The sequence below is a fragment of the Rattus norvegicus genome, chromosome 16, assembly GCF_021556685.1.
Source record: "Rattus norvegicus strain SHRSP/BbbUtx chromosome 16, alternate assembly SHRSP_T2T, whole genome shotgun sequence".
Taxonomy (NCBI): Eukaryota; Metazoa; Chordata; class Mammalia; order Rodentia; family Muridae; genus Rattus; species Rattus norvegicus.
This window is the reverse complement of record NC_141549.1, coordinates 7453755-7477681: the sequence shown is the minus strand read 5'-3', so window position 1 is coordinate 7477681 and position 23927 is coordinate 7453755. Positions and strand designations below refer to the sequence as shown.

At 46.6% G+C, this 23927-nt stretch overlaps 1 protein-coding gene and 2 long non-coding RNA genes across 10 annotated transcripts; 2 read left to right on the top strand and 1 right to left on the bottom strand.

Annotated features, from left to right (window-relative positions):
- Positions 1-1013: 1013 nt before the first annotated feature.
- Positions 1014-21365, bottom strand: Msmb (microseminoprotein, beta). Its single transcript, NM_019188.1, has 4 exons — positions 21334-21365; positions 16017-16122; positions 13739-13841; positions 1014-1317 (listed from the first exon to the last, which is right to left on the bottom strand). Exons 1-4 carry the CDS (start codon positions 21334-21336, stop codon positions 1188-1190), a joined length of 342 nt encoding a protein of 113 aa, NP_062061.1. The 5' UTR covers positions 21337-21365; the 3' UTR covers positions 1014-1187.
- LOC134482455 (uncharacterized) lies at positions 3317-8605 on the top strand. Of its 7 annotated transcripts, none has more exons than XR_015640197.1 (4): positions 3317-3536; positions 5437-5546; positions 7004-7159; positions 7466-8605. It is a non-coding gene; the product is annotated as an uncharacterized LOC134482455 (long non-coding RNA). The 7 variants fall into 7 exon arrangements; XR_015640192.1 differs by having other exon boundaries at positions 5425-5546; XR_015640195.1 differs by having other exon boundaries at positions 5425-5628; positions 7558-8605.
- LOC148000369 (uncharacterized) lies at positions 14560-23030 on the top strand. Of its 2 annotated transcripts, XR_015640201.1 has the most exons (4): positions 14560-14653; positions 14751-15006; positions 20010-20204; positions 20470-23030. It is a non-coding gene; the product is annotated as an uncharacterized LOC148000369 (long non-coding RNA). The 2 variants fall into 2 exon arrangements; XR_015640200.1 differs by lacking the exons at positions 20010-20204; positions 20470-23030 and adding an exon at positions 17574-18676.
- The last annotated feature ends 897 nt before the right edge of the window (positions 23031-23927 follow it).

Genomic DNA, 23927 nt, shown 5'->3' with positions numbered 1-23927 from the left:
CTTCTGACCTCCAAGGGCACCAGGCTCCTACAAGGTACACATGTATCTACACAAGCAAAAAAGTCATGCCAATAAAGAAAATAAAATCCTTTTCCTCTGGGGCTTGTGGTGGTTTGAGAAAGAATGGCCCTCTTAGGCACACATGCTTGGTGATGAGAAAATGGTTCTACTTATAACGTGAGTGTCCTCGTTGGGGTTGGTGTAGTTTTGGGAGGAAGTGTGTCACTCACTGGGCTTTGAGGCTTCAGAAGCCCAAGCCAGGCTGGTGGCTCTCTCTTCCTGCCAACTGTGGATCTGGATGCAGCACTCTGAGCTATTTCTTCCTGCAGGGCACCATGCTCGCTCCCTGCCATGATGACAATGGACTAAGCCTCTGAATCTGTAAAGAAGCCCCAACTAAATGCTTCCTTTTATAAGAGTTGCCATGGTCATGGTATCCCTTCACAGCAATAAAACAGTGACTAAGACAAGGCTGATGGACTTTATAACTTAGGAAAAAAACATGCTACTTTTTTTTTTTAAAGTAAGTAAATGTCAGAATTAATGTGACAGTTTCAAGTCAGTGTATTTTAGGCAGTCTGTGTGACACACATTACTGACCTAGAGCTAGTCCCTGCCACCCACAGAAGTCCAGCCTCTGAGTTCCCCTCCGAGTGCGTGAGGTCTAGAGAGCCCCTTCTCCATGTATCTAACCTGTTCTGACCTTATGCAAACACACACAGAGGGATTCTGGGGCACCATGAAGAGGGAGTAGTGAAGTAAGTGGAAGGAATCATAAATACCAGGGGCAGAGAAGTTTGATTTCATCGTGAACACACATGCTTTTTCCCATTGTAAACCAGAAACAGAATGCAGGCCGAAGAGCCTGACGCAGCCAAAGGGGTGGCAATTGGCGTGGGCATTCATTCACCCGTGCATGAAACCCATTGGAGCACAGGGAAGATGCTGGAACTGCCACTGTTATTGTTGGCTTGATTTTCTTGGTTGTATAACATGCATTAAGTTAATACAAATAGGATTGGCAAAGATTTATTCATGTATTTATTTACTCGAGTTTTTCAAGACATCCTGGCTCTGCCTTCTGAGTCTTGGGATTGTAGGTCACCTCCTTGCGAGGTTATGATTGGTAACTTTAATTCATACAATGTTCAAATATTGGTCCACTTTTGGGCCCCCAAGAAGCACATTTATATTGTCCAGCCATTGACTGGACAGGTCTTTCCTGGGTTCGTCCGTTCCACCACACTATAGGTGCAGTTCTCTGAGTGGAATTGTCTCTGACACCTCTTTTTGTCATAGCTCACGGGTATAAGAGTTCTGTCAATGAGACAAGGCAAGACATGTTAGAAGGGGAGAAAATGTATTCACCCAGTCCAGCTGCTCAGACCTGCTCCGTGCTGGAAGCAGACAACAGGCATTTCAGTTGCCTGGAAAGTAAGGGCATCACTGGGCTGGAAGCCTACAGTGTACACATTAGGCGTCCATACCAGCCTGTGCCATGGAGTCACAGAAGCCATCCCCAACAAGGGTCCCACATTCTACCCTGCATGCACTGAAGGACACTGGAAAGTTCTGAGGGGGCAGAAGCAGGGCTAGGCCATTGTGGGACAGGAAAGTGTGTACTGACCTTGCCCTCCCACCCTCCCTGTCCACTGTCGATAACAGTGCTAGACTGTGGGAAGGGAAGGGTTTTCCCACCCCTGTGTGGTGTCAGTTAGAAGAGGAGCTCACCCAACCAACAGTAGCAGAGAGCCATCCCAGGCCATGGTCATGGACCCCAGGGAGAAGCTACCAGAAACAAAGCATCCTGGGAAAACCCACCTGCGCATGTAGGGCGCACACAGTTTTAGGAGTCACTGCCCTCAAAGCCCACCTATAGGCTCAGGATTTAAATTGGCCTGCCGGAGCGAGACATGGTGGCATGCAGCTAGAATCACGTACTTGAAGGTAGAGGCAGAAAGATTAGAAGTTTAAGACCAGCCTCAGCTACACAGTGATTTTGCGGCCAGTCTAGGCTATGAGAAACCTTGTCTCAGAAAACAAAGCTGAGGGCTAAAGAAACGTGGTTGGTGCTTAAAATCAATTTCTATTCTTTGAAAGGATGGGAGTTTGGCTCTCAGCACCCATGGGTGTTCCAGCTGTAGGGCGTCAACACCTTCTTCTGGTTTTCACAGGTAATTGTGTCTCTGTGCATAGACACCCACATAGACTACACATATAAATAAATAATCAATATTTTCATCAAGACCAAAGAATAAATAAACCGCTCTGGCTAGAGTGTATAAAAGCAGCCATTTTGGTGCTCTCTGTAATAATGTCTCCATATTTAAAACTTGTATCCTTAAGGGAAAAGATATCTGCTTCCAAGAACATCAGAATTTGCAGCCCTCAGGGGCCATGCAGAGAGACAGTGGCAGGAAGTTGTTTCACAGTTGACAGAGACACTGGACACTCAACGGAAGTCTCCATGGCCCAAACCCGTGGGAACATTGTCCTGTGAGAGGAAACCCCCAGTGACATCATGCCTTTGGCTAACATCAGGTCACTTGTAGTATATAACATTTTAAAGACATTTGGTGTTCTAGATGATACTAGTGCAGAAATATTAATTAGGTAAAAAAAATAATAGAGCACCCAATTGTAATATAACCAACAATGGTGGTACACACCTCTAATCCCAACACTTGAGAGGAGGAAGGTGGAAGTTTGCAAGATGAAGGGCAACCTGAGTATACAGTATTTAATGAGATGTGTCTCAAAAAAAATCGTTTAAGTCTAATTTAGTTTTCAAAGTAAGTTTGACATTTAGTTGTAAAATAAAAAAAAAACATAAAGAAAGAGAAGTAAATTATTATCAATTCCAAAGGTGAGTTCATAGTGAAAGACCCCCTCCCAGAAAGGGAATTGTACAAGCCCAAGGCCCTCAACTATAGAAGTAAAAAGAAAGTTTTTAGATACACAGACTCAGAACTAAAATAAGCCTGGGAAGGTTCAGATGTGTCCAAGCTTTGTGGGACAAGCTGACCCATCATTTAGACGAAACAGACCATAAAAGAAAACAAAATACAGAAACCAGTCTAAATTATTGATATTGCTTTATGGGCCACCTAACAAGAGATAAGCCTCTAGCCCCTGACATTCCAGATGCCCCAACCTGCACGTATTCTCTTGCTGTGTGACAACCTCATTTGAATAGCCAATTGGGTGTAACCATACATCCGCACCTCACTTGAATCCACCAACCATGCATCTGCTTCTGTAAGCCTGCTTCTGCTCCCCAGTACCCTATAAAAACCCGTCCGTCCCTGGTTCTGTTAGGCGCGCCAGTCTTCAGAATTGACTGGGACGCCCACAGATACCTGTGTATCCTGATCAGTAAAAATCCTCTTGCAGATTGCAGCCTGTGGACTCGGACTGGTCATTGGGCTCGAGGATCTCCCTCCTGAGGGAAGATTCTCTCTGACAGTCTTACATTATGGGGGCTCGTCCGGGATCAGAGATCCTCTGCCTAGAGACCACCGACCACCCACTGGGAGGTAAGCTGGCCAGTGTTTGTCTTGTCCTGTCTTGTCTTGCTTTGTGACTTGTTCTGTAAATGCTTAGTTACTTGGCTTGGGTCTAGACCGTTTGTATTTGGGCGGGCCAGAGAAGGAGCTGACGAGCTCGTACTTCTCCCCCGCAGCCCTGGAAGACGTTCCAAGGGTGTTTGGAGCCCGGTTTTTTGGGGGGCTCAGCCCATATCGGAAGGATACATGGTTTTAGGTTGGAGGAGAGAGGAGAGAGCCGGATCCACTAAATTTTTGGTTTCAGTTTGACACCGAAGCCGCACGGCACATCTGTCTGTTGCTTGTTTGACTGTTGAAATTGTTTGTCTTCTTTGTGTCCTAATTTTCTTTGAATATCTGTGGAAATTGGTTATAGGATTCTTTGTCTTGGTCTTGTTTGTCTGGGTTGTTTTCTGTGGTATTGTCCAGTGTCTTTTTGACTTTTGTTTCGTTTTTGGACTTTGGACAGACGACTGTGTTTAAAATCTTGAACTGACAACTGTGTTTAAAATCATGAAACTGTTTGCTTTGTTTTTCAAGGAGTTTTACTTGGTCCTCTTGGTGCTTAACTTAAAAGTTAAAAATAATTTGCTTGAGAAAAATTGTTTTCTGCCAGGGAGTTTTATCTTTCTCTCTTAGCCTCCTCCCCAAGGAGAGATGCCCCTCCCTTTGCTCCCCTTGTCCAGTCTAGCTGCTGTTAACAGTTGTGTATGAAGAACTCCAGGTTAGTGAGTGACCCTGTCTGAAGCAGGTATTAACAAGAGCCTGAAAGCTTTACCTTAGATCCTGAAGAAAATTTCTCCCTGTTGCTTAAACATTCACAGCTTCTAAGGAAGGGACAGCACAGAGTAGAGAAATGTAGGGGCTGAGGGTGATGAGCATACAGGCCTACTAGCAAGCTGCAGGCTGCGCGTGGGCAGTGGCGCAGCTCAGGCCAAGTCAGCGTAAGGAGTTTAAAGGTGATGAGGCCGGCTGGGGTTGACGCTTTGACAACAAAAAGATAGCGTAGAGTTAGTGGTTGTTTTATGAGACTTTTGGCCCTGAAAAAAAATAATTCCAGTTGCTGCTTTCAGTGGCCAGACCTTCAACACTTGCTCACAGAAGGAGAGTGTTCATTAAGAGAAGTTCTTTAAGGGAGCCTGCCTTATCTGCTGGCCCTATTCCAAGAGAGGAGTTGATCTCCAACATTAAGTAACCTTCCCTGTTAGTCATCATTGACATGGAGAGTGCCTTTGATCCTATCCCCACAGCAGCCAGTTCCTGCCCCTGTGGTCAAAATGCCCTAGGTTGGGGGACAGAGAAGCCCCTGAGATAGTTTCGAAGGGAATCTACAACAAACTGTGAAGAACTTTGTTTTGCCAGTCAAAATTTAGAATTCAAGCTTTGGCTGTGGCCAAGGTCAGGATTAATGTTTTCTTTTCCATGGGCCTTTAACCCAGTGAGACAGTTTGGTAAAGGGCTGCTACTGAGGTCCTGAAAGTCCCAGGTGAACTGGTTACAATTCTTTTGTCAGCCACTTGGCATCTAGCACCCAGGTTCTAACCTCTCTCCATCCTTTTGTTATTAGTTGTTACTAGAAGCCTAGTGTCATTTGGAGGCTGGTTCTCTTGAGAGGCAAAGCCAAGGAGCTGACACTGAAGAGAGATACTCCTTGAGAGAAAATCTAAGTCTAGAGAGATAGTCGATAACAGATCGGATGCCTCTCTGCTCGCCTTTCTGTTTCATAGACAAAGCTTGGGCTTATTTGTACAATGGCCTTTTTGTCCAAGAAAGTCCTCCTGGTTTAGCTGTGTGACTAAATGCTATTTGTCCTCTTCAGTGGACCTCTATTCTCAAGATTCTCTTGTTTTCTCACCATCCCACTTGAGATGCTTGTTAGTAACTGTTACAGGTCTTCTTTACCACCGAGGAAAGACAGAATCCTACTAGAGGCCAGAAAGATAAATCCAGACATGGATGGAAGGCCCTCACTTCTGCCTGTTGACTTCAATACGCCTAAAGGTAGGGAGTGCTCCAGGTCTGCCGCCAGACTCCAAGGGTGGGTCTCCGAGGGGCTGGAAAATGCCCCACCAATCTGGCTAAGGTAAGAAAAAGATATAAAGAAAAAGTTACAGAAATTTGAAGGGTTAAGCTAAGTTGCTGAGAGTTAGTGTAAGTTACAGAGAAAGTAAAGTTGAAGTGTGGTTACATAAGTGGACAGCATCTAATAGCTGTAGAGGAAGATGCAGAAGATATGAGAGCGACTGAGAAAGAGAAAGAAAAAAGAAGGTAAAAAGAGCAGGAAGCTAAGGAAGAAAAGAGAAGAAGAAGCTAGAGAGCTAAAGAGGGATAAAAGACAGGAGAGGAATATATACTGGCCACAGTAGTTAGGGAACCTGGGAAGACAGTACCTGGCAACAGAAGAGAATTCCTAGCTAAAGATCAGTGTGCCTATCACAAGGAAAAAGGATACTGGGTGAGGGACTGCCCCAGAAAGAACAAGAGGGGTCTCTCCAGCAGCCCGGAAGGCAAGCCTCTTGGTACTAGAGTGCTGGCTATATACAGAGATAGAAGGGAAGTGTGGCTACAGGGACCCAATGCTCTGCTCCTATGCCCCCCTAGTGGGGCCAATATCCAAAGACCTTGAGTGTAAGGGGCTACTGGCAATGAACAATACTCATGGACTACCCGAAGAACAGTGGACCGTGGCGTGGGCCGGGTATCCCACTTGTTCCTTGTGATTCCAGACTGCCCCTACGAGTCTAAACCCTACAACCCTGCTCCTGGACCCCGACCTAGACACCCCCCTTCATGACTGTCAGCAGGAGCTCACTAAAGAGTGGCATAAAGATCGGACTGATCAGCCAGCAGAAGGGGTAGATGTCATCTGGTTCATAGAAAAAGATGGGCTGGGACAGCAGTGGTAGATGGAAACAGAGTCATTTGGGCTCAGGCCCTACCAGAAGACACCACTACTCAGGGGGTAGAGCTCGCTCCCCTCACCAAAGCCCTTGAGCTGAGAAAGAGACTTAACATTTATGTGGACAGCAGGTATGCCTTTGCTACAGCCCATCAGCAGAGGGGCCTGCTGACATCTGAGGACAAGAAAAAGAGATTCTGGCTATGTTAAGGGCCCTCCATGACCCAGCCAGGCCGAGGAAGAGACTCTGGTACACCTCAACGAGAAAGAAGATCCTGCTACAAAAATAGGCAGAGGCCATGGTAAAACAAATGCATCAATGGACTCACTTAGGGGTAAGCAAACTCATCCAGACGTTTTCAAAAACTAAATATTATGTCACAGGTCTCAAGTATCTCGTGGAACAGATAGTGCAGTGATGTATACCATGCCAAAAGGTAACTGTTTTCAGGAAAGTTGACTGTGGTAGGAGACTCCGTGGGGAACGGCCTAGATACTACTGAGAAGTGGACTTCACAGAGATAAAACCAAAAAAAATATGATTTCAAATGTCTCCTAGTGTTTATAGATATCTCTTCAGGAATAGATAGAAGCTTTCCCCACCAAGCAAGAGACGGCCTCAATAGTCATCAAGAAGATACTAGAAGAAATCTTCCACAGGTCTGGAGTGCCCAAGGTAATCTGGTCAGACAACGGCCCTACTTTCGTTGCCAAGGTAAGCCAGGGTGTGGCCAAGTATTTAGAGGTCGATTGAAAATTACATTGTATTTACAGACCTCAAAGTTCAGGACAGGTAGAGTAAATAAATAAAATTTTAAAAGAGACCCTGACCAAATTAACCATGGAGACTGGCACAGAGTGAGTGACACTCCTTCCCTCTTGCTCTCTTCAGAGCAAGAAATATCCCTTCCAGATTCAGCCTTATCCCCTTTGAGATCTTATATGGGGCCTCAGCTCCTCTGACTGTGTTAGATGATGTTATTAAACCAACATGTCATAGTAATAATGATTTATGTGCCAGGCTAAAAGACCTACAGGTGATACAGAAAGAAAACTGCTCACAGCTGACAGCAGCCTATGCCCCGGGGACCCCTGAGACATCTATCTCATCAGTTCCAGGTTGGAGACTGCAGCTACACGGAGCCCAGACACTTGAGCCTTGCTGGAAAGGACTGTACCTGGTGCTGCTGACCACCCTGACAGCCATCAATTCTCAGCCCTCACCAGCCACATACTAGCTGTTGGGGCTGAGAGCTGGGACCTAGAGGGACACTCAGCATGTTTGCCCTGGGTTCCATCAAGATAGGTGTAGAAATAGGCTTGATTTCTATTACAAATGATGTAACATTACATATGTTAGTACTCCTAACACTTCTTGGGACTGTGCCTCAGGGATCACAACCTATATAAGTTTAGAAGTTCTAAAAGACCTTGGTGTATAGGTTCAGATAGTGTCCAGATTGGAATCCTGATGCTAAAGACTTAATAAGACACAAAAGAGAGTTAAGAATTATTTAAGGCGTCTCCAACGCGTGTGAAAGTTCGAGACAGCTGTGTCATTCACTGGCAATAAAAAGTAACAAGTGTCGACCAGCACGTGAAAGAATAAACAAGACGTGACCCTGCAATCCTGTGAGGCATCATTCCACGGACAAGGAATGAAGTAAAAACACACCGCAATGGGGACCGACCTCGGAAAGCTCGCTGAAAGCGGTTAGCCGGACAGAGAAGTGCCTTGTGAGGGCAGGGCCCATCCAGAACAGGCAGATCCGCAGACAGAAGGCAGTGTGGAGGAACGAAGATCAATGAAAACACAGCTTCAGTTTCGGTCTTTGAAAGTGTTGGGAAGAGCAGTGACGCCTACACTAAATCAGAAATCCACGTTGTGTCCTTGAAAAGTTCAACTGAAAGTTGTTTAAATGAAAAATTCGGTGTAATATATTTTGTACTACAGAAAGAAAGAAATAAAAGAAAACTTGAGCTGGGGAGATGGCTCAGTGGTCAAGAGCACTGACTGGTCTTCCAGAGGTCCTGAGTTCAAATCCCAGCAACCACACAGTGGCTCATCTCTAATGGGATCTGATGCCCTCTTCTGGTGTTTCTGAAGACAGCGACAGTGTACTTATATATAATAAATAAATCTTTAAAAAAAAAAAAAAAACTTTTTCGGTCCCCAGCTCTGAAAAAAAAAATGAAAAAAAAAACTTTTAAGGGGGCTGGCGAGATGATCTTGGTAGAGATCCTTGCTACCAAGCCTGGTGACCTGATTTCAATTGTGCCCTGGAGTGTACACACATGCCATAGCACATGTGTGTATGAATGCACACACACATACAAACTAAGTCAACTAATGTCATCAGCGTCTAAGATTTAAAAGTAAAGCAGTGGTTGAAACAGAGAACCACCATTTTTACAAGTTTCTGTTAGGGAGTAGACTTCTGTCACTGGCGTTTGGGCCCCCGTTGCTGTGGCCAAGGGTGGGTTACTGAACGCTCGTCTTATTTTTATGTTGATTTCTATTTGTGCATGTATATGCCACATGTGTGTGTGTGTAGGGGCTGGTAGAGGCCAGAAGAATGTGCATGATCCTACAGAACTAGAGCTACAAGCGGTTGTGAGCACCTGACATGGGTGCTGGGTTGGCCAGACTTGATCCCTTGGCAGAGCCATGTCTCCAGCGCATTGATACATACTGTAATGCAAGCCTCATTGAATGCTGTAGAAGCCGTGACAGGAGATGGAGAGGTGAAGATACAGATATCAACAGATTCAAAGCTAGAGTCTTGATGACCTTGGCCTTTGACTCCCTCATTCCACTCTAAGAACAGACCTAGGCTGGAAAGAGTGACAAAGGCCAGACGTCTCCTAGGTCTGGATCTGTCTGCCTAGGCCTCCAGCCCTTGGACATCTGCAAATCTGGGCAACATCCACAAAGGGTGCAAAGGGTCCAGGAAGTTCCCACACAGAAAGCTTAGTCCAAAGCTGCATTTTCTATAGAAACTGGAGTTTATAAGAACGGCTGACGTAAAGCTTGGGCAGGTTAGGCAATTCCAGGAGCTACTTTGGAACAGAATTGACAAATAGAGTCTGGAGTAGTGCCAGGTGGGACGGGTGTTACAGAAGGAAAAGAAGAAAGGGCATTCGAGCCTTCGCCAAGTGCTAGACTCACTGTACAGGCCAAGCGGAGAGAAGACCTAAAGTATCTATTGGGTTGATGAGTTTGTGTTCAGAATCTCACTCACCTCTCATAGCAGATCAGAACTGAGAACACAGAGACCTAACCCTCACTCTGGCACACACAGCTTACTATAAGAGGGAATGAGAGTCAGACCCCAGCATTGGGTTCCTACCACCTGACCACCAGGATCAACCTCACTCTTTTCTACCCTGGATCCATTGATAACCACAGAAGAGGTTGTGTCAAAATTATGATGATCTGAGGACACTGAGTCACTATAATGTTGAGTTGGAAAAAAAAAAAAGTGAGACCCTGGGTTTAATCCCAGCACTGCTAAGACAAAAAGAGAACAATTTCTGTCCATGCAAGACTCGGTTGGCCAGGGGTTGGGGATTTGGCTCAGTGGTAGAGCGCTTACCTAGGAAGCGCAAGGTCCTGGGTTCGGTCCCCAGCCCCGGAAAAAAAAAAAAAAAAAAAAAAAAAAAAAAAAAAGAAAGAAAAGACTCGGCTGGCCAAAGAAGATAAACAGAAGCTGTCAGAAGCCTGGGAGGCTGGGAGTGGAGAGGCCAGCATGGCCTCAGCTGCAGGTTCTTCACCATCCATTTATTCAAAGCCTTTAGCATCCACAACAATCCAGCAGAAACCATCAGCACAAGGCTTGCCCTGGCCTTGACTTCTACAGCGAAGCAGCACTGGGTTAGCACACAGGACACCCAGAAGGTCATCCTCACACCACACCTCTCTCCCCTCCGCCTCACTCAGGCCACACCAGCTGTTACAAACAGATAAAGTCAAGGCTACAGAGACCACCAGACCAGCCTCAAGAGTAGATAGATTACTGGATAAACATGCTTGTCTTTAGGAACCAGTGTGCAATGGAGGCTTAAGAATCAAGAGGCTAGGGTTTGGGGATTTAGCTCAGCGGTAGAGCACTTGCCTATCGAGCACAAGGCCCTGGGTTCAGTCCCCAGCTCTGGAAAAAAAAAAAAAAAAAAAAGAATCAAGAGGCTAGCCAAGCTTTAAAAAAAAACTTGCAAACAGAAAAGAAACTGAGCTGGAAGTGAACGACTGCCCGGGAATGGGCAAGTGAGTGTGCGCGCTGCCCCTGGATGGTGTGAGCGCTGCCACTGGAAGGTGTGCACACGGTGGGATACTAGGAGCCTGGAAAGAAAGGCTATACCAACGATGTGACAGCATGGATGGACTTTGAGGAGATTCTATACTATGTGAAGAAGAGTGGTCTTCAGAGGACAAATACTGTGTGATCCACTCTACCAGGTTTCTGCAGCCACGTTCCTAAAAAAAACAGGCGCTGACAGAAGGGTCTGAGGAGTGCGCGATGGATGAAGTCTTAGATTTTATTTAGTTGGTTTGAGTTTGTTCACTCAAACCTTGATTTTTTATTTATTTATTTTTTATTTTTTTTTTGATGGAGGTCTCACTATGTTCCCAAATCTGACTTAAAATTCCTGAGCTCAAGGCTGGGCGGGGAGGTGCTCAAACTTTAATCCCAGCACTTGGGAGGCAGAGGCAGGCAGATCTCTGGGTTGAAGGCCATGCAAGTCTGCTCAGCATGTTCCAGGCCAGCGAGAGCTAGGAGCTGAGCTTCTACCAAAACAAAACATGGAGTTCCTGAACTCTAGTGACACGCCCATCTCAGCTTCCCAGGTCAGCTAACACAACAGTCAGGCACCAGCTTGAGATGAAAAGCCACTGGGGACGGTTAGGTTACACGACACATGAATACGTTTAATGTAATTGAAATGTATCCAGAAAGTGGTAGATTCTATATTATATATATTTTACCATGAGAAACTGGACTAAAAACTTGCCCTACTCCTCTCCGAGATCCAAAGTAGATCATACTTCAGACTCTGGTGCTGGTGATGGCTCAGGGCAGGCACAGTCACTAGAGTAATGGCATCCTATGCAGGGGGGAGGGGGGGACGACAGGGCAGGATGTGTGGAGACAGAGGGTATACGGGAAACCTCTGCGCCTATGCTTAATTTCCCTGTAAATCTAAAACTGCCCTTTGTGTTGGAGACACAACTCAGAGACGGAGTGCTTGCTTGGCAGGCGTGAAATCCTCGGTTCAATGCTCAGTGTGCGTTTCCCCCAACAAGCAGTCCATCACATACTCAGTTGATCTCATTTGAACCCTCTCCCCATTTTTAACTGGTCAATAAAGGCTAGAGCCTGTGATTGGACAGTGGAGGGGAAGAGTGGGACTGGAGGTGTGAAAGTGGGGTTAGGTAGAGGGAGAAGACTATGAGAGAGGAAGGAGGGAAGACAGAGGAAGAGGAGGAAGCCATGATGGACCAGAACCACGAGGCCAGGAGAAACCAAAAGTAGCAAGAGGTCTCATAGCTAGGGAATAAATTACTGTAGTGTTAGATCTGCCCAATCTAGGCTTATAATTTGTAATTATAATAACAGGATTGTGTGTTTTGTATAAGGGCTTATTGGGGTTGGAAATTCCAGCAACGCATCGGCACTCATGTGCATGAATGAACACACACACACACACACACACACACACACACACACACACACAGAGAGAGAGAGAGAGAGAGAGAAATGGCTAACACTGCCCTAAAAACAAGCAAATAACAATGAAAAGGGTGAGGGTGCTCGCCATACAAACCTGGCAGCCTGAGTTCAGTTGCTTGAACAAAGTGAGCAAGTGAGAAGTTCCTACTGACATTGCCCTCTGACCTCCGTACACACTTACCATAAAGACTCACACCCTCCCTTAGCCCTCTCCCACTAAAGTTTAAAAATATGTGGGGCTGTAACTCAATAATGAGTGTGCTCGTTAGCACTCGTGAAGCCCTGAGTTCAGTCACCAGCACAGCATAAAACAGTGCATGGCTACCCATGCCCAAAATCCCAATGTATCAGGAGTGTAAGATCCCCTCTGCTTCAAAATAATTCTGAGGCCAGCCAGGGATACTCAAGACCTTTTTTCAAAAACAAACAAACAACAGCAAAGCCGTTGGCACCGTGGAACCTCCTATAGTCCCAGTGTAAGATCAAGCTGTGCCTAGGTTAGACCATATTATGCAACAGGGTGGTTTTGAGGCCACACCTTGCTGTGGAAGAATCCATCTCATAAGCCACGTTTGTGATCAGAGGAAGAGACAGGACGATTTTGCACGTATGTGTGTAAACAACACCATCCACCCAGCAGCACCCACAAGATGCACTCTGCCGAACAACTTAAAAATGGAAGGGATTCTATCCCAGGAGCTCACAAATTGTGGAGAAAGAGAGCTGACTCCAGAGAGTTGTCCCCTGCCTCCGCGTGCACCACTCTCTCTATAGCACACGTAACGTGCACACACTAATGGTATTTGTTAAGGGGGCAGGGCTGGAAGAGAACTCCTGACTATCCCAGGGGCTTCAGCTTGTCTCAGTCCCTGCTGCTAAATGGGTCCATCTAGACCCACTCTGTATTTAGCTTGTATGGCTTCTGTAGTCTAACCCCTCAACTGGACAGCTCAACTCGACCCTGAAGTTGCACTCTAGCTGCACCTCTGACAGATTCTCTTTGCATCTGTGTGTTTCTGCTTGCCTACCTTCAACTCTTTGTCAACACTTCCCACTCTGCTGCAATGGCAGCTTTTTATGGCCATTTTGTAATCTACACACATCAGATTTCCTGTGTGATGTGTTAAGAAAGTGTGACCTGAGAGTTAATGGCAGTAATTACAGTTGGAATTAAAAACAATCTGTTTGCCAGTGACTACTGATATCTGCTTGGTAAATCATAGCCCCCAAACCAAACACAACACACACACACACACACACACACACACACACACACACATAAATAAATAAATGCAATTTATGTTAAAAATAATTCAACAAAGCTTATGAATTTGCCGTTATCCAATAAATTCATATGGATAAAACACAAACATGTCTGCTTATGGTTCTCATCCCCATTGCAGACTGAGGTAGCAAGATCACTTGAGCCCTGGAGTTTGACGGCAGAGGCACCTAAAGAAACTTTGTCTCAAAATCAAACATTAAACTAAACAAAGCAAAACGCAACAGCAGAAGCCCTCAAGAGTGGCTGTCAGGGGCCAGCGAGACCAGCAGTTGAGACTTACTTGGTGCAGCAGGTGATCGCAGTTTTTTCACAGAAACACCACTCACAGTTCTTCTGCCAGTAAGTGTTAAGGACGTGCTTGCCACCGTCTACATCTGTACATTCTAAAAGGACGCAAATGCCATCGTCATACAACGGGAACAAAGTTTGTGGGTCAGAGCTGCAGTGCCAGAAACGATCAGTGCTTTTGTATTGAAAATGGCTAGAGTCCTGCACACGACAGTCCTGTAGTCCTTGCCTATGATAATGTTTGTTTGTTTGTTTGTTTTGAGACAAGGCATTGCTAGCCTTGGCTAGCCTGGAATTCACTGTGTAGATCAGGTTGGCCTCAAACTCAGATTCAACCGCCTCTGCTGGGATTAAAGGCCTGCGCTTCCATGCCCAGCTTTCTGATAATGTTTCTTTTTTTTGGTTCTTTTTTTTTTTCGGAGCTGGGGACCGAACCCAGGGCCTTGCGCTTCCTAGGTAAGCGCTCTACCACTGAGCTAAATCCCCAGCCCCTCTGATAATGTTTCTTAAGCAAGCTCAAATCCTTCTAGATTTTATTTCAGAACGGACATTGGAGAATAAATAAGACCTTCCCTTTTAACCTCGTAGCGATTAAGGGTCACTGGCAACAGGGGCCCAGCTTGTGTCTCTGGTTGTCCTGAATAAACCCCTCACTTCTCTACTGGTATAGCTTTGTGCCAGTGATTCTCAATGCTAGACGCACACATGAAGCATTGTAGGTACTTAAAAATGTATCTAGAGTGCACAAAGCCCTAGATTCAATCTCCAGCACCTAAATAAACAAACTAACCTTGTTCCTGATCCCCACCAAAGAACAAGATCAGAATCTCTGCGGGAGCCCAGACTGCACTGTTTACTTCGAGACTTTTTGTGAGGAGGGAGACCTGCAACATTGTATTCCAGATGGGTATTGACTTCCCCATGAGCTTCTAAACATATTTGTTTTTATTTTATTTATATGAATGTTTCGCCTGTACTTATGTGAGCTTGTGTTGTACGCACAGAGACCAGAAGACAGCACCTGGTGCCCTGGAGCTGGAATTAACAACAGTGGTAAAACCTTCATGCAGATGCTGGGAACTGAACTTGGGTCCTCAATAAGCGCATCCAGTGCTCTTTGCCACTAAACCATCTCTCCAGGCCCTGCAGGGACTCTTGGTTCTCCAGTCTCTGCCTCCTGAGTGCAGGGATCACAAGGACATCCCATCACAGTGGCTTCCTGCAGTGCTGGGGTTGAATGCCGCACCTCACACACACTAGGTGAGTGTTCTACCAAGAGAGCTGCATCCAAGCCCTCTGCCTTATTTTTTAAAATGTCTGTCCAGGGTGAGGATTGCTGCCTTAGATCCAAGTGTGCTTGAAGGGCAGCATGGGTATTACCATGAGCTGCACCAGACAGACACCACCCGTGTGTGTATGTGTGTGTGTGTGTGTGTGTGAAAGCCGAGCGCGTGCTTTCAGATCCTGTGAATTAGACTCGCCCAGGCTAAGGCATATGGCCTAGAGTTGTCATACTTGGTTTAGCTGTCAACTTGATACAGACTAATGTCACCCACGAAATACTTTCAAGTCCTTGCTTGAGTTTTTCCACCTGACTTCTTTCCACAATGGACTGAGGAGTGAGCCTTAAGTAAGACCTTCCCTTCCCTAAATCTGTCTTGGTTATGGCGCTCCATCACAGAAGCAGAATGAAACTAGTACAGTGTTAAAGCGTTTGCTTGGTCTGTATGAGACTCTCCAGGACCATTCACAACACACACACACACACACACGCAGACACACACATACACACACACGCACATGCAGATACACACATACACACACGCAGACACACACATACACACGCAGACACACACATACACACATGCACACACACATACACACACACGCACACACACATTCACACACACACACACACATACACGCTCTGCATTTAAACAAGATTATAGGAATGATCATGTACATTGAATTTTGAATGAAGCTTCTCAACCCTGACTGCATGTGAGAGAGCGTTTACTGTCAGCTCGAGCCCCAGAGAGTCTCAGGTGTTCTTCTATGGGGCCGGATTACGCTAAGGTTCGCAGCTCCCTGGGCAATCTCATCTAGGTAGAAATGAGAAAAGCGTCCTTACTATTTCCGTATCTGCCTGAATCCTTCTTGCAGTGTATATTCCCATACATCTCCATCTGCCCTGCACACTAGGTCAAATCTACACAGGCTGTGTGTGCAGGCTGGAATGACATTAAAAATACCGGGAAACCAGGACTTACCATCAGACTTTTCGTTTGGAAGTCTCTTGAGTCTTTGAATAGAGCACGCTGCATTGGATGCTGTCACCAAGGTGGCAAGGACTAGGAGGCTGCCCAGCCGAGCTTTCTGCAATGCCGGGAAAGGACAGGGGAGAAGAATGAACAATTCTTGAAGGTCGTTCTTGACTGAGTGCCCTACGAGATCCCTGCTGAGCTCTGGCAGGGAGAGCAGAGTGGAGAGCAACCGCCAGGTACCACAGTCTGGCAATCAGAGACTAAGATTCAATTAGTCACATAAAAAGAAAAATTTTAGGAAGGTTTGTAAGGAGGCAAAATTAAAAATAAAAGATTTAGGGGCTGGGGATTTAGCTCAGTGGTAGAGCGCTTACCTAGGAAGCGCAAGGCCCTGGGTTCGGTCCCCAGCTCCGAAAAAAAACAAAAAAAATAAAAGATTTAGCTGAGTGATGGTGGCACACACACCTTTAATCCCAGCACTTGGGAGGCAGAGACAGCCAAATCTCTGAGTTCGAGGCCAGCCTGGTTTACAGAGTGAGTTCCAGGACAGCCAGAACTACACAGAGAAACCCTGTCTCAAAAACAAAACAAAACAAACAAACAAACAAACAAAAGAACAACATTACCATGAACCCAGAAGCGAGCAAAATAGAGTTGTAGGCCTACAGGGAGCTGTGTTTGTAGGAGATGTGACTGGAAACAGGGTTAGTGTCAGCGGGAACCCAAGGCCCTGTGACCAGGAACTTCAGGTGTAGGCACTGGGGTACGGAATGACCAGGACCAGCCACCCCTCTGCTCTGAAGAGGGTCTGGAATCCACAGTCCCCAAATAGCAAATCGCCCACGTCATCTTTTTGAGAGGAGCGGGATAAATGCACACGGTTCAGGGTGGCACTCTTGACATCCTTTTAAAACGGAGGAGGGGGTGAGGCCTGATGTCACACCAAACAGCTAGGGGTTGGGGAAACGGGTCAGTTGGTAGAGTGTTTGCCTAGAAAGCACAAAGCCACGGATTCAATCCCCAGCAACACATAAAGGCAGAATGGGTGTGGCTCTGTAAAACGACAGCAGGAGCCATGTTGTTGGTAAGAAGCAAGATGGTATTCATTGTCAGTACGTCTCTGAACCTTGTGAGAATAAGTTTCCTAAGCCTAATGTATCCTGCAAACCCATTTCAGCCTAAACTGAACTTGTGACCCTCTGCCTTGCTAAACTCCCGAACCTGGGACACATGATTGCCTTTTTGCCTGACAAAAGTGTGTCTTCTTAGATAACGTGATGTCTTCACTTCCACGTGATGTATTCCTGCACTTATCTCCCCAGGCAGCCCGGAGTCCAGAGTCCCTCACTCTTCCGTCCAGGTGCTGACAGCCAGTAATCTATCTGGACAGCTGTTTGATCAACCCTAGCCCTTCCCCATAAAGGGGACCCCAAAAGTCAGTGAGGGGCTGCTCTCTGGAGTCCTGACTGTGGAAGAGGCAGCCAGCTGCCATTTCTCATGATAGCTCCATTAATCAGTTTCGGAATTGGTTTTTTGTTTGTTTGTTTATTTGCTTGTTTTCAGATCTTCAGAGAGTTCCAGAAGCAAGAGGCTCAGTAGTTCAAGATCATCCCAGCAGCATAGCCTGGACTACATGGCCATGTCTCAAAAAATAAAAATCCTTAATTGTGGTTCCTTTCTGGTGGAAGACTAAAAAGGCAAATGAGGAACAAAATACATAACTCACGACAAAATATAGGCACGTTACCGTAAAAACGTCATCATCTTCGACATGAGGGGGCTCTGTGGAGAATGACTAAGCAGACAGTGCTGCAGTACGTCGGAAGTGGTCAGCTAGAGAGGAGGAAACAGCACACTGCCCACTACAGTCACACTTGCAATACTCTGAGGGCTGCGCTGGGCACTGGGGGCAGCTCTCCTGCCCCAGCCCCTGTGCCCCTGAGCAGCTGCAATGTCTACCTACCCCAGTGCAGCTCGACATTCCTGTGACCCCTGATCTTATGTAGCAGAGTTCACTGGGCTGGGGCTGCCTGCGGGGTGACTGGCTGTAGCTCTGGGTATAGGAAGGATTAGCTGGGAGCCTCTTCTCTGGCTGCACTAGGAGCTTTCTGCAACAGTCACTCCTTTCAGCCGTCCTGGCTTGTCCTGGGAAGTCTGGAGGCTGTTGTGCCAGGCTCTGGTCCTCCTTGCTGCCTTAGACATAAGAAGGCCGTCTCTACCTCCCACAGTTTTCTCCCATGTCCCCGCCATCCAGTTCTTCTCTTCCTGGGCTTCTCAAATAGTGTTGGAAAAGTGATTGCTTGAAGTGCGATGGGAGGCCGTAGTCTGTATTAAGATCGTTTAAACTTTTTTCTTTAACGATTCACCAGTTAAATTTTACAGTAAGATCATTGAGTAATTATAGAAGATGTGTTTTAAAGATAAAAGAGATTTGGGTGTTTGAATACCTAAATAAATAATGCTAAGAAAGGATCAAAATTTGAAAAATAATATATGAAATAATTTCAGTGTAACAATAAAAAACATAAAGTCATAGTAGAAAAGTAGCAAAGGCAATAACAGGACAACACACACACACACAAACCCATACACACACACACATATACAAAAACCCACATGCACACACATACACACACACACAAACCCACATACACACACATACACACAAAAAAAAACCCCACATACACACACATATACAAAGACACACACACACATATACAAAAACCCACATACACACAGATATACAAAAACACACACACACATACAAAAACCCACACACACATACAAAAACCCACATATACACACACACACACATACACACACACATGCACAAAAACCCACATACACACACATACAAATATACACACACATACAAAAACCCACATATACACACACAGATACAAAAACCCACATACAACCCCCCCCCCCGACACACACACACACGAAGACGGAGAAGGATCAATAAACACCTGGAAATCCAACTTAAGCTAAAGCAGGGTAATGTGGGTGAGGAGACAGACCACGCTACCACGCTATTTGGAATCCTCAGAGGAAAGCAGGCTCACGCATGTTCCCATAGGGACAGTGGCTTTGGAGCACTTGGAAAGTGTAACTTAAGCCCACTCACACTTTGGAATACACATTTTCCCTTCTAACACAACCCTGAGAAGAGCACAGAGGTGAAGACAGAGTCCTGACAGGGCAGCTCAGCTCACGGCATGAAGCACCCAAGGAAGAACTGACTGAGAACAGTGACTCATAGTAAAAGAACAGAGCCCAAACAAGACAAACACTGCTGAGGTAAAAGCGTGAGAGAGGCAGGCGCCAGGGATCTATCAGTCTCAAAATGAAACTCTGCGGGCCACACAACAGCCTGGGGGCTGTGAGTCCTGTGACCTAGACAGAGAGGCAGCCCAGGCTGCCCCGAACTCACTCTGTAGCCCAGGCTGCCCCGGACTCACTCTGTAGCCCAGGCTAGCTTTGAACTCAGGAAAATACTCTTGTCCCAGCCTCCCATATGCTGGGACGCCAGTGTGGGCCACCGCAGCTGCCTGAGAGGCATTTTGTGACTGTGATTGTGATTCCTTTCTCCTTGGGCTCTTTGCTTCTACAGTGCAATCATTGTACTTAAAACAATGTGAGAATCCTTCCTAAAGGAATGAGTGAATGACAAAGGAAAGGAGAGGGGAGCGGAGGGGAGGAAAGAGAAAGAGAGAAAGAGCCTGGTGTGGTGCTCACTTCTCTCACTCCAGCTTCAGGAAGCAGTGACAGGAAGCTCACCTGTGTTTGACGCCTTCCTGGTCTACATGGTGACTACAGACTACGTAGAGAGACACCCCCAATAAAAAGCAAAAGAAAGAGGGGAAACCTACATAAAACCCTTAATATATTTACACACCAAGACCTAAAATTCACTGGTTCATTGTTCTTCCTGTTTTATTCTTTTTTTCTTCCATAATCTTTGACTCCAACCCTCTATGTTTATGTCTCCCCACCCAGCCTGTTGACAGGACTTCTGCTTCATTAGATGGAAAGAAAGCTCTCCCATGTTGAGATCATCATGGACGTACAGAGGCCTGTTTTACTGAGTCACAGAAGAAAGGCGTCAAGGAGCCGGAACTGAACCCTAAAGAAAGTGGGCTGTAAGGACACCCCAAGACTGAGACAGAGTGGGGTAGAGTCCAGACATGGCAGGTAAAGAAAATGATGCGTTCTTTATCTACAATCTGCCAATGGTGCAAGCCTCTCTCTCTCTCTCTCTCTCTCTCTCTCTCTCTCTCTCTCTCTCTCTCTCTCCCCTCCTCTCTGTCTCTCTCTATCTCTGTCTCTCTGCCTGTCTCTGTCTCTGTCTGTCTCTGTCTCTGTCTTTCTCTGTCTCTGACTCTGTCTCTGTCTCTGTCTTTCTCTGTCTCTGTCTCTGTCTATCTCTGTCTCTGTCTCTCGATGTTTCTCCTCCCAGAGTGGGCACTTCGAATTCCTATGGAGTTAATGAAGTACCACAGTACCAAGTTCCTCGCCAGCAGACAAAGCTGCTGTGTCTCCTGCTCTCCTGTGTGAGCTCCATGGGAAAACCGATCCAAGATGGCTGCTCGCTGCCCCTTTCATGCACTCAGGGAGACCTTCGCAAAGAGTATGCTTGAGGAATCTGCTCCAGCGGGTCTTCAGGCTTGTGACCAAAGCTCACAGGTGATGCTGGGACCCTAGTCTGAGGACTACCCCTGAGGAGGAGACTGCAAAGTCCCCTCTCTCCCCTTTGTCCCTTGCTGTGGGCAGCCACATACCCCTGAGGCATGCAGGCACAGGAGAAAAAGAAACTGGCTTTCACTGGGTCTTTCCAGGCAGTCTTCTTCCTGACCAGTTTGGGGTGAAACAGACTGGAAGTATTCCCCTGAACTGTGTCCCCTTTGTTAAGTGGCTGATTCTGGAAAGAGCCCTGTTCTCCATAACTGAGGGTCAAGGGTCTTCAGAATCTTAGTCAGGGAAGGGCTATTGCAGCTACCTGAGTTCACTAGGAGGCCTCACAGGAGGGGGTGAGAGGGGTCTGAGTGGAGACAGGGAGGGCACTGCCCACCACTCTTTGACCCCTAGCTCTGTTTGAGAAGGGTTTCTCAGAGTACATTTGTCCTGAGGTGAGGCCAGGGTCCCTTCCTGAGGCCCTCTCCACCTTCACGTAGCTTCCCCAGCTCCTGCTTCCTTCCTCTGGTCCTCCCGTGGGAAGCCCCATTCATTCCCTGATTCTGGCTTATAGAAAAGATACTTAAAGAAAAGAACCATCTTCAACTAAAGACAAAAAGGAGCCCTATGTATGAAACCAGTCCCCTACCATGGTGGCAAAGCAGGACTCCTTACAGGCAGGCACCTCCAGGGAAGTCTTAGCAAGTATGAGTGCTGGCTCCCTATTTATACAGGTGAGAATGACCACGTGTGGGTATCCTGGAATGAGACTGTTCCAAGAACATATTGGATATTTACTGAGGGCTGAACAGGAACTTATTTCTCTTGCTTCATAAGTCTCTCACATGTTAAGTTTCTGCCCTAATTATGTGTTTATCACTGGGGTTTTCTAGGCAGTGGGGCTTCCTGACCAGTTTGGTGTATGTTTCTCACTTTTGACAAGCTGTTGCCCTTGATGTGAGAGAGCAGAGAAAGAACTTTCCCTTTGAGTCTTCGTCCTGCACTAACAGACTGCTAGGCACCCCTCATGCTCTTTCCTAGTTCCTGGACAAAGAAATGAGGGCTCAGGAATTGTGACTCAAAGCAGCCAAGCACTGAAGCATAAGGTTAGCCCCATGGGTCAGCCTGGCCGGCTAGGGAGCTGAGGCCCAAGAGATACTTGCCTTAGGGCCCAGTATGGGAAAGCACACGTACATGGAGCCATCTTCCATGGTATGAATGAGTCGTACCCACCAGCCTAGCTGTCTTTTGGCAAGCTGCCTGCTCAAATCTCTCAAATTACCTCACGTTCTCCTGAGTATTTAGTCTTTTCTCTGTTTTCTCAAGAAGGCCTTCCTCTCTCTGTTCAATAGTGATTTCCTGTATAGGAAACAGCATGGGGTTCCCTTGAACAATGAAAACTCGAACTGATTTATAATCCAGCAAGCCCACGCAGAAACCGTTCGCGCTCCCGGAGGTTTACTGCAGCGCCCTTTACAGTTGCCACATGATAGAGCGCCCCCTGTGTCCATAACCGATGTGTACACAAGGAAATACGCAGCCAGAAAAGGGTGAGCATTGCGGCTAGGTGTAGCTCACCTAGTAAAGTACTTGTCTAGCACATGGGAAGCCCTGGGTTTCATCTCCCTCACCACCCAAAACCAGACCCCGTATAAAGGCTAAGGGGGGAGCTCTGTCAGTGCAGCGCTTGGCTGCAACTGCGAGACCCTAACATCAGAAGGCAGTGCATGATGGGATGGGCTTGGAGCCCCGGCACCAGTGATGCTGAAACCAGAGGATTCCTGGGCCTATGGACCATGGATCAGCAAGTAAAGTCTTGGTGCGCCCCAGACCAGTGACGGGCCCTGTCTCCACAAACAGTATGGACGGCATGGCGTCTGAGGAACAAGTGAGGTTCCATCTGTCCTCTCCCTATAGAGCAGTTTCTCCAAACAGAAACATTCCCTTAAGGAGGGAGACGAGAGGTCCATGAGTATCGGGGAGTATTTGAACTTGAACAACCCAGGAAGCTGACACTGTGGCAAGACTCACTAGCTGTCCTCTCCCCCACCAAGGTTACAGAAGCCTGTAACGACTGTTGGTGGAATCTCTGACCTGTGGATCAGTCTTTAAGTCCTGTAAGAGTTCCAGGGCTGCAGCTGGAGTTGCACCCCCCCCCCCCACTTGGATAGGCTTTCTGGTGGGACAGCAGCCTATGAGCCATCACTGCTCCTGTACTAACTCCCACCCATTTTCATGTAACTAGCCCACTGCTGGCTTTGCCACGGTTGCCTTAATGATATTGTTAATTTGGTTTGTCCTTGACCCCTAATGTGGGGTCAATAAATGTGTGTTCATATATCCCCAGGAATAGTGTCATACAATATCTCCATATGCATGCATATGTCTAAGACACACACACACACACACACACACACACGCACACACACACACACACACACACAATGGGAATGGTGACACACACTTGTAATCCCAGCACTGAAGAAGACAGGAAGGTGAATCACTTCAACAACATAAACATGTTAAAACTTCACATGGTTCCCTGTTATTATGCATAATTTTATGATTTTGTACATCAGGCAAGATCTAATTTAAATGTTGTAAATATTAAATGAAGATCTTATCGGGGGGAACAATCCTTGTCTGACACCAGCCTTACTCCTTCCATGGGTCTCACTCAGTTAGGGCTGGCATAGCATAGGCCGCAGACTGGAGATGCTAAAATGATAACTAAAATGAATTGTTCACAGACTGGGAGGCTGGGTGTCTAAGATCAGTGTGGCATGATGGTCGGGTTCTTGTGAGGGCCCTCTCCCAGGCGGCATGGGTAACATCTTTGGTAACATCCTCACATGTTAGACTACAGTGGCTCCAATGACCAGATTTCCTCCTGGAATTGCTGCTTACATGAGGAGTTAAGATTTCAACCTGTGGGGACTGGAGAGATGGCTCAGAGGTTAAGAGAACTGGCTGGTCTTCCAGAGGTCCTGAGTTCAATTCCCAGCACCCACATGGTGGCTCACAACCGTCTGTAATGAGATCTGGTGCTTTCTTCTGGCGTGTAGGCATACATGTAAGTAATAATCAATAAATCTAAACAGAAAAGATTTCAACCTGTGATCTGGGGGTAACAGCACGTAAGCATGCAGTGTAGCATATAACAGCCTCTTCCTTTAGAAGGCGAGACCTTCTCAGATGGCTGTGTGAACTTGGGGAAATGTCTTAACATCTCTGGCTCTTTGC